Raw genomic sequence first — 13,924 nt, 5'->3', positions numbered from 1 at the left:
GGGTTAGGAGCGGTGTCTTTGGGGCAGAGGTCAGAGGTGCAGGTGACTGGCCCAGGGTCTGACAGAGGGCCCAGAGCCTATTTACAGGGCTTTGGAAGACCCTGGGGACTCGGGGCAAGGGAAGCCTGAGGAATAAGATCCTGGCAGTAGTGTGGAAATACACCGGCAGTGTTAAGACCAGTTAGAAAAAGCACTACAACATCTCAGACAAGGTGTTTGTTAATTGTGCGGACAACACTGCTCGAGGGCATGTGAAAAAAACGATGGGACCCCAGGCTTCGGCTCAGTCGCCCTTCATGAAAGTTCCCATCCGTCAGAGATGAATGAAGGCAGACTGCAAGGTGGTCGAGAGCTCTGGGCCTTTGAAGTCACAGACGTCTCTGGCTTCAAAAATGTGCTATACCACTAACTAGCTGTGTGACCCTGAGCAAGGATTCCTACCTCTGAGCCTGCTCTTCCACCTGTAAGTGGGCACAGGAGCGTCCTGAGAGGGCTGTTATGTGCCTGGTACATGCTGCAGTAACAAGCACGAAGTGGTACTGTTAGCACTCTGCAAATTACTCAGGACACAGAGGAATTCTGGGAAGGTTTTTGGTAAGGATTACCACAAGATAGGAGTTTCTGCTCAACAACTGATGCGTTAAGAAAATTAAGTGCATATGAGTGAATAACCTGAGCATGACAATAAACATCAATGTAAACACTTACTGATCCAGTTCAGAGAGAAAGGAAGGCTCATGCACCCGCACAGTGCTGCTGTCAGGTGGGGCAGTTTTGCCACCTTAAAAACTAAGATTGACAGATCAAGTGGGGATAAGCTGAAAATGGATCTGGAATGCCAACACGGCTAAAATGTGAGCCTCAGCACACCAACCAGCCCCGCAGCACAGCACCGATGAAACTTACTCAGCACCTAGTGCCCACCATCGCCAACAGGAGCCCTGAAGTCCACTGGGCTCTCAGTTGAACAATCCCAAGACCACCATTCAACAAGAAGCCACACAGGGTGGATATTAACAGCTTTTAAGGTTTCACATTGTTTCTTTTCAGAAGATTTATAACAAAAATACATGGAATTTAATATGAGTTCTGATACACTGGGCAATTACACAGACAAGTCTATAAAGTGGAATCCTTCTCGTGGGGGCAGAACATTCTATTCCACAAAGAAGACAGAATCACAACATGATTAGGCATGATCACCCCGTACTGCCTACGTTCTAATTTCAGAGATTGGCAGACTTGGAGAAAAAAACAAATGAGAAAAAAAAAATTTTTAAATAAATAAAGAAAACTGAACACAGTCGGCTGTCTCAATTCCCCTCTCCTCTTTTCCTTTTCCCATTGTCTCCACACAACCAGATGGGACGGAGGGTGAGGCAGGGCTGTGAGGCAGACAGGGTTAGGGGATCTGCTGACTAAATGCTGGGCAGATGCTGAGTTCCCTGAGGTGACCGAGAAACGTACTTTCAATCAACCATTCAGTGCTGTAGCCGAGAAACACACACAGAGGGGAGGAAACGAAAAAGGAGCTATAAGAACTGCTGGTGGGAGGTCTGACGTCCACAACATGTTTAAAATCCAACTTCTGTAGTGGGAAAACGGCCTAAATAAGATCCGTCGTCAGTACATTTAGCCAGACATCTGTAACTGTAGGGTTAATACCTCTTTGTGATAATACGAGTTGGAACGCTAATGGAGCAGAAACACTTCTGCCCAAATTCCACCAAGTACAGTCAACAGAAAAAGCCAAAACCATGTGGTTTTTACATGAAAATCCTTCACATCCACCTGTGTTCAAACATAATAAATTATGATATTAACAGCTTTCTTTAAAAAAGTAATTACCACAAGAGTTAAATTGTTAAGTGTGGAAAGACTTATTTTTCCCATGAATGTAGTTCTTAGGAAGGGATAGATGCATAACACACATGAAAAATAAAGCTGTAGTATTTTGTGATTTTAGCTTAAAACAAAAGCTACCCCCCCAAAAGTCTTAAACAAGCGCTAAATGTTTCCCATTGCAAAAGATCTCAGCTCACTCAGACCAGCACACAACGGACTAAATAAAGACATTTATTGTTTTTCCCCATTTCAGCTGTGCATCTGCCTCCATGATGAAGAACAGTGGAGATCACGCTGTACGACCAAGTTCCCTGCAGTGGAACATTCCTCCAACAGGCTGGCCAGGTAGCCATTTCATCATCGGTGGTATAGTGCCTGGGAGCACACCTGGCCAGTGGTGACCACTTGTTTTGGGGAGACGCTCTCTCCCCGGGACAAGCCTAGGAGCCACAGCGTGCCGTCCCAGCAACGAGCCGCCTTATTTGCACACGGTGGCCACGACTTGCTTTTGGATAAAAACTGTCTGCTATCATCTCTACTTTCACTAACACGGCGGAGAAAAAAAGAAAAAAATAACCAACATGAGAAAGGTTGACAGTGAGAATAAGAAAACCTACAAAGGAAAGGCCATGCAAAAACTGCTTCGACGGTTCCATCACCACCCACCGCGCGGGCTTGAGGCTGGTGACTTCATGGACGCCCCTCTGCGAAGCTCTGCCGAAAGTCAGTTTCGAGTGCGTCATGCTGACCCCAGTGCGATGCTGCCTGCCACCCACACGTCACCTCCGGCCCATGAGATCCAAGGGGGCCTCGGGGCTATAAGCACAGGACACGTGGCTGCTGAAGCCCGAGAGCCTTCCACAAACTTCGCCTTGGACTTGGGCAAGAAATACGTCAGTGGTTTGGAGTCCTGGCAGCAGCACCCACACTGGGGCTTAACCTCAGCAACCGGTCTGGAGGATGTTTCCCCCCGAGCGCTTGGTCACCGACAGTGTCGTGAATACCTGCAGGGGAGGAGACAGCATGAGACTCGGACACCGGCGCAGAAGTTAACTGGGCGCAGCTCAGGTAACACCACGGGACTAAGAATGACTTGGGTGACTACTTACAACAGAGATGTAATATGACCAAGGTAAGCATTTCAAAACCAAGGTGAAAGAGAAAAAAATGTAGCTTATATCTAATAAAGCACTTATTTGCATGAGGGTGATTAAAATAATACCCTGGTTGTTTATCAGTTCTCTAAAAGAAATATACCATGAAATATTCTGGACACATAGAAAGAAGTGAAGTGTACTATCACAAACACCGTTGTGCCCACCCAACTCAGGGAGCTTCATAACACATGGTTCGAGCCCCATGTGTATCCCCTTCCTGATAACTTTCTCCCTCCCTGCCCCGACTGGTGCTTTTCTTTTGCAGGTTTTTAAAAACTTAATATGCAAATGGCAAGATGGTATATACATCCTCTTCTGCTACCTGCTTTCTTGGCTCAATACTTTATTTCTATTATTCATGCATATGGACACAGATAGCTCTAATTCTTCCACTTCTCACTGAAGAGTATTCAATTACTATAGTATACGACATCATATTAGAGTATAGTATATATACTATAGTAGTGGTCCCCAACCGTTTCGGCACCAGGGACCGGTTTCGTGGAAGACAATTTTTCCATGGATGGAGCGGGGCGGGCAGGAAGGGGGTGATGGTTCAGGGAGTAATGCAAGCGATGGGGAGTGGGAGATGAAGCGTCCCTCGCTCACCTCCTGCTGTGTGGCCTGGTTCCTAACAGGCCATGCCCAGGGGTTGGGGATCCCTGTACTATAATATTCAATTACTCAAATAGTGAGTATATTACAAATTACATACCCAGGCTCCTTTTGCTGGCCACTCAAGCTATAACCAATATGCTATCTGCAATGTGCTGTGACATTCTGGTACATCTCCCTGTGCCTGGAGCTAGAGGTACAATTGCTGGGTGGGAGGGCAGGTGCAACTCTGACTTGGCTAGACTTCCAAAGTGCCTGACCAACTGATGCTCTCATTTGCAGTGACTGACAAGTTCTCCTGGTTTCACATCCTTGAAACATTGGTCCTTGTGGACTTAGAGCCTAAGATCTTTAGGTGGCTTTGATTTGCTACTACTCAGGATTGCCCATACAAAAAAAACAAGGCCTCTCAAACCTTAAAGCCTGTTCACGCTGATTAAAATACACGGAAATTACGGATTCTAATTTGGCAGGTCTAGGGTGGGGCCCAGGAATCTCATTTTTAGCAAGAGTCCCAAGTGATTCTAATGCAGGTTGCCTAAAGACCACAGATTAGAACTTCTTCAGGAACACCAGTGTAGGCAACGCACTGAGAATTTAACGCAAAGTCCAAAGCCTAGAAGCCCACTGCATGGTAAACTAACCATTGGTTGCTTAACTTTGTAGTTTCCCCAAACAGGAAACCTGCAGCTCTCCTACAGTCTATCTGTAACAGTAACTCTCTAAATTGCCAAATCCAGAGGACACCTTGCCGCTTTCATTTCTCAGCCTCTCTGGAGCATTTCTTGTTGTCGATCTCACTGACCTTCTAACAATTCTTTCTTTTTGTTTCTGTGAAAGCACTCTTTCCTGTTTCCTTCTTTTGTGGCTATTCCTCAGCCATGGCTTAGAGGTGTGCTGCTGAAACACTGATTTTTTTTTTTTAAATAAATTTATTTATTTATTTATTTTTGGCTGCATTGGGTCTTGGTTGCTGCACGCGGGCTTTCTCTAGTTGTGGCGAGTGGGAGCTACTCTTCGTTGCACAGGCTTCTCATTGCGGTGGCTTCTCTTGTTGCGCAGCACGGGCTCCAGGCACGCAGGCTCAGTAGTTGTGGCTCACGGGCTCTAGAGCACAGGCTCAGTAGTTTCGGCACATGGGCTTAGTTGCTCCGCCGCATGTGGGATCTTCCCCCCGGACCAGGGCTTGAACCCATGTCCCCTGCAGGCGGATTCTTAACCACCGTGCCACCAGGGACGTCCCTAAAACACTGATTTCCCCCAGCCCTTAGGGTGGTCAGAGCCCCAGGGCAGGTGGGCTGCAGAACCAGGTGCCTGATCTGCTTATTCCAGTGTGCTGCCCAAACAATGCCACCGTCCACACGTGCACGTGCATGAACAAGGCCAGGCAGCATGGCCCTAGGGGTCCTTCCTCAGCTCTCTCCCCTTTAGATGCTTTCGTCATGGTCTCATTCAGGCAACTACTCCCTTTTAGGCAGATGGCTCCCGGTGAATGGCAGCGCCACTACTTGATTGACCAGGCCACGTGCCACGCATCTAGAATTGACCCTTAATTCCTCTATTTCCATTACTGCTGATGTATCATCAATTAATAAGTCTTAGATATTTTGCTTCTTTTCTGTCAAATCTGATCCCTCTTCATGTTAACCCTGACTGAACTGTGAGATTTTTGTTAGTTTCCAAAACATATGGTGCCTTCACCTCCCTGTGATGACACTGTGTGGACCGCACATTATACATTCCCGCCCTACTGGACACGGACATGGGGGGCCGGGGCTTGCTCTGGCCAAGGACACACGTGGAAGTGGGAAGCATCACTCCTGAACAGAAGCCTCGGGCACCAAGGTGCTTTTCCTATGCCTCCTGTCCCTCTGCCATTCAGCCAGCTGTGCCCCCAGGAGAGGCTGCCCCATCAGCTGGGCCCTGGAGTGATGATGGAATTGGAGCTGAGCTGCAGCTGCTCCGTGATGACCTTAGCACCCAACAAGGAATAAACCTCTGTTTTTACAGGCCAAAAAACCCCAAAGAAAATCGCCACCCAAACTGATCATCTCTACTGCCCAGGCATGAAGACATAAAAGGACTTGGTGTAAAATCAATTAAACTTAGAAACTTATTTGGCTACTGAATACAATTAAGATTTCAATCCAAATCTTTTCGGTCACACCAAGTAAGACGAAAGGTAACTCTAGTAAGATTCTGCAGAGTCCATTTGTCCTACTCTAACCCAGACCGACCTTTGAGAACCACTGAGTAAGTGTCATACTGAGACAGGAGGCCATGGCTGATGTGGGAGAGAGCCCAGTGGAAGCGAGACTCATCAAGTGCTTGTACCACTGTCAGCACACCTGGACACGCTTTCTGGTCAGCTGCATTCTCTGATTCCTGAGAAACAACTGGTCTCCTGACTTTTAATACAAAGAGGAAAGAGCACAAGAAATCGAGGCCACTTTGACTTATATAGGTCAAAGCAACAGGAATCAGCATCAAAAATACTTGTGAATAAAAGGGGAAAATACTTTTGTGTAAAGGAGGAACAAGACTGAGAAAAACCCGTGGTCTATTTTAGCCTTAAAAGCAGCAACAAAGCCTTTTGTCTTCCTATATATCAGCAGCACCTCAAAAAAGTCAGACCCAAGTAATAATGGCTAGTAAAACATTTAAAGTATGAACCCAGAAGAAAAATGTGTGAACAACTCGCATCCAAAAAAACAGTAATTATAACAACAAAAGGTTCATCCTTATTAATAAAGATATGTGGAAATCCTTGTAATAGTTATCTTTCATACTTACTAAAGAAAAAGTTACACTGAATTTTGCAACATTTTCATTAGCACTCAAATTCAACGCTGATGACACTGTAAACTAGTACAATTCTTTTTTGAAAAGCAATACAACTCCTTTGTTTAAAAAATGTGTGACTAAAAAAACAAAAAAATGTGTGACTGTGGATGAGGACAGAAAGATAATATGCGATAATGAAAATAGCTATGTTCGGATGATGGTATCACGGGCAATTTAAAATACCATCAAACATGCTCTCTTTCCAATTTTTATAAAGGAAGAAAAATAATGAGACAGGGAATACATTAAAGCAAATTCCAGGCTTGTGAATTTGCAAGCTTATGTTTTATTTCTCAGGAATTCATTTAGAAATAGAACTTGTAGGACATGTGGTTAAAAAACTAAACCCATCAAAAATGGAAACAAATTAAGGGGGGAAAAAAGAGCTCTTACCAATAGCCAGGACATGGAAGCAACCTAAATGTTCATAGACAGATGAATGGATAAAGATGTGGCACATACATACTATGGAATATTACTCAGCCATAAAAAGGAACGAAATTGAGTTATTTGTAATGAGGTGGATGGACCTAGAGTCTGTCATACAGAGTGAAGTAAGTCAGAAAGAGAAAAACAAATAACCGTATGCTAACGCACATATATGGAATCAAGTTACTGATGAACCTAGTGGCAGGGCAGGAATAAAGACACAGACATAGAGAACGGACTCGAGGACACGAGGACACGGGGGCGAGGCGGGGGAAGGGGAAGCTGGGACGAAGTGAGAGAGTGGCGTGGACATACATATGTTACCAAATGTAAAATGGATGGCTAGTGGGAAGCAGCTGCATAGCACAGGGAGATCAGCTCGGTGCTTTGTGACCACCTAGAGGGGTGGGATAGGGAGGGAGGCTCAAGAGGGAGGGGATATGGGGATATATGTATGCATATAGCTGATTCATTTTGTTGCACAGCAGAAACTAACAACATTGTAAAGCAATTATGCGCCAATAAAGATATTTAAAAAAAAAAGAGCTCTTATCTATTTTTCTTATACTGGAAAACATGCTAATGTTAAAGAGATGGGGGAAGCCGAACTGCTGTTGTTGGTTAGTCTAAACGGAAAAACTGATGGGGTCAATTCTTACACAGATTTTATACGTGCAGAGCTGCTTTAGAATTTTCATAAAAATACATTTTAAAAAAATGAGCAGAGGCAGCTTTTCGATCCCAGCACAAAGAACACTCACAAAAGGGCAAATGCGGTAGGCATGTACCTCACACATTTCTTATCTGGCCAACACCTCCCAGCCTCACAAGACTCCCTTCACTGAAGACTGTGATTATGCTGACTATTAATAAAACAAAACTTCTGATGTCTGGCACTAAAAGTCATTTTAAGACATTTCACAGGGTCCTCTCTCTGATGCTCCTTCTTCTTGAGCCATTTTTTTTTCTCTACAAATAAACTTAAGTTGAAATTATTACTCAAAATGATGTGTAATCAGTTTCCTATTCAACTATTACTACTCAGATGTCCAGAATAAATTATCACCACACCGTCCTCACACTGAATAACGCTTGTGCCATCACTGACGCTCCAGGCCTTAAGACCCCCTCTCGTACTGACACCAAGGGGCCTTCAGTCAAAACAAGAGTAGTGTCTCCTCCTCCTCCAGCAATTCCAGAAGGAAACCCTTTGGAAACTATTTTGCTCCAAAAAGCAAAGCCTCCAACTGAGGAATTCATCAACTTTTGTAAGCAATTACTTCTGAGAGCCAAAGGTTGTGCAACTGCCCAGGTTATTTTATCGAAATGGTACAGAAGAGTTCATTCAATGAATCATTCTGCAAACCACCCACAGCTGGCACGGGAGCCGGGCTAGTTCTAAACACTTGAAAGCAATGCCCAGGAGCAATTTTCAAATTATTACTGTTTCTAATCCATCCAATGGACTGACATTTGTGGAGTTTGATAAAAATTATTAGGAAACAAACTTTTAAAAGGCATGTAAAATTACAACCCCAATTTTCTATTATATTAGATACTGTCAAATTACCCTTTAAGTTTCTAAACCTTTTTCTTCATTTCCATCCTGACCTCATTATGGACTAGTAACAAACATTCTGTGGACTGCATTTTGAGTGGCACTCCTCTACAGCACATGGCTGTTTGCTAAAAAACAAACAGAAAAAACAACCAGTGGGTCCAATAGCAAATCCAATTACATACTATGCCAGCCAGAACTCAGCATTTAGCAAGAGTGTCCCTAAAAATCCCCTACTGATCAAATTTTACTTTCCCTCAATCAAGAAGCTTTAAGAAAGATTTCCACAGTCAGGATTTTGTCACAAGTGTTTGGTTTTTCAAAATCTAGTTTCTAAGCAAGTTGCTCAAAACCAGAGGTAAAAGAAATCACCAGAGCAGCTTTCTCGAAATATACCTCCTTCCTCCAACTCCCCTCTCCCCAGAATACAGTAATGATGACTTTTTAGTCAAGCCACATCTTCTGTAATGAAATACCCTGGGGAAAACCAGCTAACACATGCAGTTACTGAGTATCTGCCGAATGCCAGGGACTCCCCTAGACACTTTCCGCACAGCACGGCCCACTGGCCCTGTGAGTTACAGCATCTCCACGTCAAATGCTGTGGGAAGGTGTGCAGTGCATCGTCTGCCCTGCGTGGTGCCTCGGAAGCCAGCCAGCCTGAGTTTGGATCTCAGTTCTGCCACTTCCAAGCTGCCAGGTCACTCAACCGCTCTGTCCTCAATTCCCTTGGGTGTCAAATGGAGGCACTCCTGCCACCCGCCCCGTGGGGTTCCTGTAAGGACTAATAAGTGAGTCAGCACGCGGAGGGCAGGGTCCTGACAGTCAGTAAGCCCTCAGGAACCTCGGCGCTTCCGCAGTGGGATTCCCCGGGAAGCTGCTCTTTCTACGGCTGCTCCCGACTGCAAGCCGCGACCGCTCCCTACTGCAAGCCGCGACCGCTCCCTACTGCAAGCCGACCGCTCCCTACTGCAAGCCGCGACCGCTCCCTACTGCAAGCCGCGACCGCTCCCTACTGCAAGCCGACCGCTCCCTACTGCAAGCCGCGACCGCTCCCTACTGCAAGCCGCAAATGTGAACCACCCCCAGTTCTTCCCATTTCCAAACAGTGGGCTAGTGAGATCAACTCCATCTCCTATTCCCTCTCGCCTGGACCGTGTCTTCTGACACACGCTGCCACGACCCCGGTTCAGGGCCCTGCCCCCACCCGCCTCCAGACGTGCCTCGGGGGACCTCTCCCCACAGCGCAGCCGGAGGAATTTCTCTCAGTAAGGTGTCTGATCACGTTCCCCCCACCCCCCAACCCCGACCCAGCTTTAAACCTCTCTCAGCTGAACTGCAATGGCCCCCGGATAAAGTCGAAATATCCTGCCTTGGTTTTTGAGGCCATGACCTTCCTACCTACTTCTCCAGCCTAATTTTATTATTATTTTTTTTACCCCTCTCTGAGCTCTTCAAGCTACAGCAGTACTGAGGGCCTTTCAGGTCCCTGAATAAGCCATGATCTCTCCCACAGAGTTCTCTTATTTGGTGTTCCCTCTTGACTGACTAACACCAATGCATTCTCTTCCTCTTAGGCAAGGACCACCCCGCAACCTGTCCCAAACCCCACTTGACACGAGCCCTGACCCCAGGACTCGTCACACTGGACTGTCACTGGCACTTCCCTCACCCGCCTCCCTGCTCTGACTCACATCCTAAATCCTTGCTGCTCCCCAGTGCCTGGCACATGGCTGCACAACAGATGTGCTCAGGGAGTGACAAAATAGCATCCAGGGTTTTCATCTCGTTAATCAGCCGCCAGCTTGGAAAAAAGGAAAAGAAAAAAGCCCTATCAGAGGAGTAGAACATTCACCTCTGAGCTTCAACGTCATAAGAGAACCAACAGGTGGAGAGGCACAGTGGCAAACATCAAGACTTAAAAAGGGTTCCCATGGTGCCAGGTGTACTGCGGGAGCAGGCCTTTGGCTGATCTCCCTGCGGGCCCGGGCTTCAGGAGGACACCTGCCTCTTCACTGCACCTCTCTGCCCAGCTGGCAGTCATCCTGCGAAGATGCTGCCGCGCTCTCACTGCTGCTGGGTCACAACACAACACGACACGACACGATACAACACAACCAAGTGAGGCGGCAGGAGGCAAGCACACGTCAGCCTTTTCAACCAGCCCACTGAAAACCGAATTCAGATTAAAAAATTAGACACTCGCATAACCAAGTTGGGAAGTTACGTCTTTATCCCTGTTGGAGATGACTGTTGTTATTCTTAAGTATCTTAGACTTTTAAATATACTCACTGTCGTGGGTTGAATTAAGTCTCCCAGAAAGATGTTCAAGTCCTAAGCCCTGGTACTGTGCACATGACCTTATTTGGAAACAGGGTCTTTGCAGATGTAACCAAGTTAAAATGAAATCATGCTGGATCTGCGTGGGCCCTAATCCAGTGACTAATTATCCTTACAATAGGAGGGAAATTTGGCCTAGATACACAGGAGATAAGATCACTTGAAAAGCGGAGGCAGAGACGGGAGTGATGCATCTACAAGCCAAGAAATGTCAAGGCTTGTCGGCAACCCCAGAAGCTGAAGCGGCAAAGAAGGCATCCTCTCTAGAGCGCCTTTGAAGGGAGCACAGCCCTGCTGACACCCTCATTTCAGACTCTAGCCTCCAAAACTCTGAGAGAATAGATTTCTGTTGTCTTCAAATGCCAGTTTGTGGTGGTTTGTTACATCAGCCCCAGGAAACTAACACACTAAGTGTTCTTGAAAAAAAAAAAAAATTAAGTTAATTGGCTCCTTCCCTAGACAGTCTCAGTCATTACACTGAATAAAAGACATACTGCCTGTTCTTTAAGAGCTTTTAAAATCTATTCTCTTTTCAATTTTTATTTATAATTTTTGAAATTTAGTTTTCCTTCACAAGAACAACAGTTTTCAAAAAAAAGAAAAAAAAACCCACACAGAACAGAAACACAGAACAAAACAACACACACACAAAGTTTTCTATGAATAATACCACTAAACAGGTGCATATTAATACAGAGGAAGACACTATCCCTACTCAGGGAAAAGGCAAAGAAAAAGGAAATGAGAACATTTTTCCAGGCTGCAATTCTCAGCTCCGTACACCTAAGCCTCTTTATGAGATAACCTCTCCCCACCTCCAAGTTCTCCAGCTAGACGCTTTTTTGGTTTCCAGGCCCTACTTAGTGGTATCACAATATTCGACTCTAGGAATGAGCACTGACAGGCATGAAGAAACACTGACACCCAGAGACCCACACTGGTCAATTTCCAGTTCTACTGCCATTTGCTTGATCTTTTACAAGCCTCACTTTCATTCTCATTCTTCGATGTCAAAAGCTCACAAGGTAGACATCATTTAGCCTCCAGGTAGCTCAGGGATAACTAGGATTGATGCTCTTTCTGGGTACGAACGGCATTATTAGCTGACTGCCATGAAAATAATTTAGGACACATGATAAATAAAAGATTTGAGGCACATCTCTATAAAGCACTCTCACCATTTTTACCATTTAGCATGACGGTACTATCCGGTTACCAGGAATGAAAAACACATGAAAGAGAAAAAATCATTTCTAGAGACAAGGCTTCCTTTTGAGATATTCTCCATCACTAATAAGCTCTAAAGAGGTAAAAGTAGCTCGAGTACATTAGAAAGAACACTAGCTGCAGAGTCCTAGATCTGCCCCCTGTAAGCCAGGTGACGGTCACTTTGAAACAGAGCCTTTAAAACGTAGCGACCCACCTCTGCGCAGACGGGGTGGATTCCGATGGTGCCGTCCAGCTGGTCTTTGGTCAGCCCGCACTTGAGAGCTGCTGCGAAGCCCTGGGTAACTTCTCCAGCATTTGGACCCAGTATGTGGAAGCCCACAACACGTTCCTAAGGTACAAAAAAGTAATACAATTATGCGGCTTTCCCCCCGCTTAACAGACTGGAATATTTCCCCAGTCTAATCTAAAACCCCCATTCAGAAATGGCCAAGGCTTATACTAATGCTTGCTGCTAAAAGCTGTCTAGGCTGAAGATACTCCAACATGGGCCAATACAGAGTGTGTGGTGACATCAAGCAAGAAGGAAAAGACAGGAATCGGCCATGGATGATGATGAGGAAAAACAAGAAAAGCAAAAATGTGTGCAACCCCATAAGCACCAATATGTTCTGGAAAATGTTTTCAAAGGGCTGCTCCATTGTGCCCTCATCTCCTCTATCTGATTGTCTCAAAGCTCCAGATAAACGACCTGTGGTAGCTGAAACATTTAAGAGCAATCATTCAAATTAAAAAATCATTTACACTAAAGTTTTGGGGGTAGATAGCACAGACTTAAGATCCTTCCAATGTGAAAACATTTTTTAAAAAAATTTTTTATTGGAGTATAGTGGTTTACAACGTTATATTAGTTTCACGTGTACAGCAAAGTGAATCAGTTATGCATATACATATATGCACTTTTCTAGATTCTTTTCCCATATAGGCCATTACAGAGTATTGAGTAGAGTTCCCTGTGCTATACAGTAGGTCCTTATTAGTTATCTATTTTACATATAGTAGCGTGTATTACGTCAATCCCAATCTCCCAGTTTATCACCACCCCCTTACCCCCTGGTAACCACAAGTTTGTTTTTTTCTACATCTGTGACTCTATTTCTGTTCTGTAAATAAGTTCATTTGTACCCTTTTTTTTAGCTTCCACATATAAGCAATATCATATGATATTTGTCAATCTCTATGAATGAAAGCAAGGAAAAAAAATATTTGGCAACTCTGGGAATTACTTTGGATAAATTCTAAATCCCAAACTCAGGCTACCTCTGCCAAGAGCAGGGAAGCAAGCCTGTTGCGTTCTACTGCACAGACTTTCCGAGCCAGCTCGGGGCTACTGCATCCAGTCCAGCACCCTCACAACAGACCAGGTAGCTCAGGCGGTGAGGTGCAGAGCCTTATCTAAGGTGCAGTGCTCCTGGAAACAAACAGGAAGGGCATTCTGTATGTGATACATTCCATGTTAGACTCTTACATTATTCATCCCGACAGTCAGGGGTTGTGTATATGGATAAATAAAGCACAAAATATACTAGGCTCTTAAAATATGCTAGATTTACATGTAATAATATGGATAAATCTCAAACTGAGATTCAAAAAAAAAAAAAAAAGTGCAGGCTTCTAGTTAGCTGAGGATACCACTCTTCTTTAAACCACATTGTATAACATTTATGGTAAGTAATAGGCAGCAAACATATAAAAATATGAACAGGTGAGAGAGTCCAACTTGAGGACTGTGCTGCCTCTGGAGTAGGGAAGGAGTGAGGGGTAGAGGATCAAGAAAGAATATGAAAGACAGCACCGGCACCAGCTAGTGGTTAACAGCATGGATTCTACGTTGCCTGGGACTGAATTCCAGCTCTGCCATTAACTAGTAAGTACCCTGGCACAACTACTTAACTTCCACGCTTCAGT

The 13,924-nt window shown here is 45.0% G+C and overlaps 1 protein-coding gene across 3 annotated transcripts in view; it reads right to left on the bottom strand.

Moving 5' to 3' along the window:
• Positions 1-2,060: 2,060 nt before the first annotated feature.
• TXNRD1 (thioredoxin reductase 1) overlaps positions 2,061-13,924 on the bottom strand; it is a 61,165-nt gene continuing 49,301 nt past the window's right edge. For all 3 annotated transcript variants that reach the window (XM_082349916.1, XM_082349915.1, XM_082349914.1), the window contains 2 exons: positions 12,213-12,347; positions 2,061-2,849 (listed from right to left, as the gene is read on the bottom strand). In XM_082349916.1, coding sequence (XP_082206042.1) covers positions 2,787-2,849; positions 12,213-12,347 — 198 coding nt within the window. In that variant the 3' untranslated portion in view covers positions 2,061-2,786. The remainder of the gene's footprint in view (positions 2,850-12,212; positions 12,348-13,924) is intronic.

Source organism: Balaenoptera borealis (genome assembly GCF_965194805.1).
Source record: "Balaenoptera borealis genome assembly, chromosome: 13".
Classification (NCBI taxonomy): Eukaryota; Metazoa; Chordata; class Mammalia; order Artiodactyla; family Balaenopteridae; genus Balaenoptera; species Balaenoptera borealis.
This window is presented reverse-complemented; position numbering and strand designations above follow the sequence as displayed.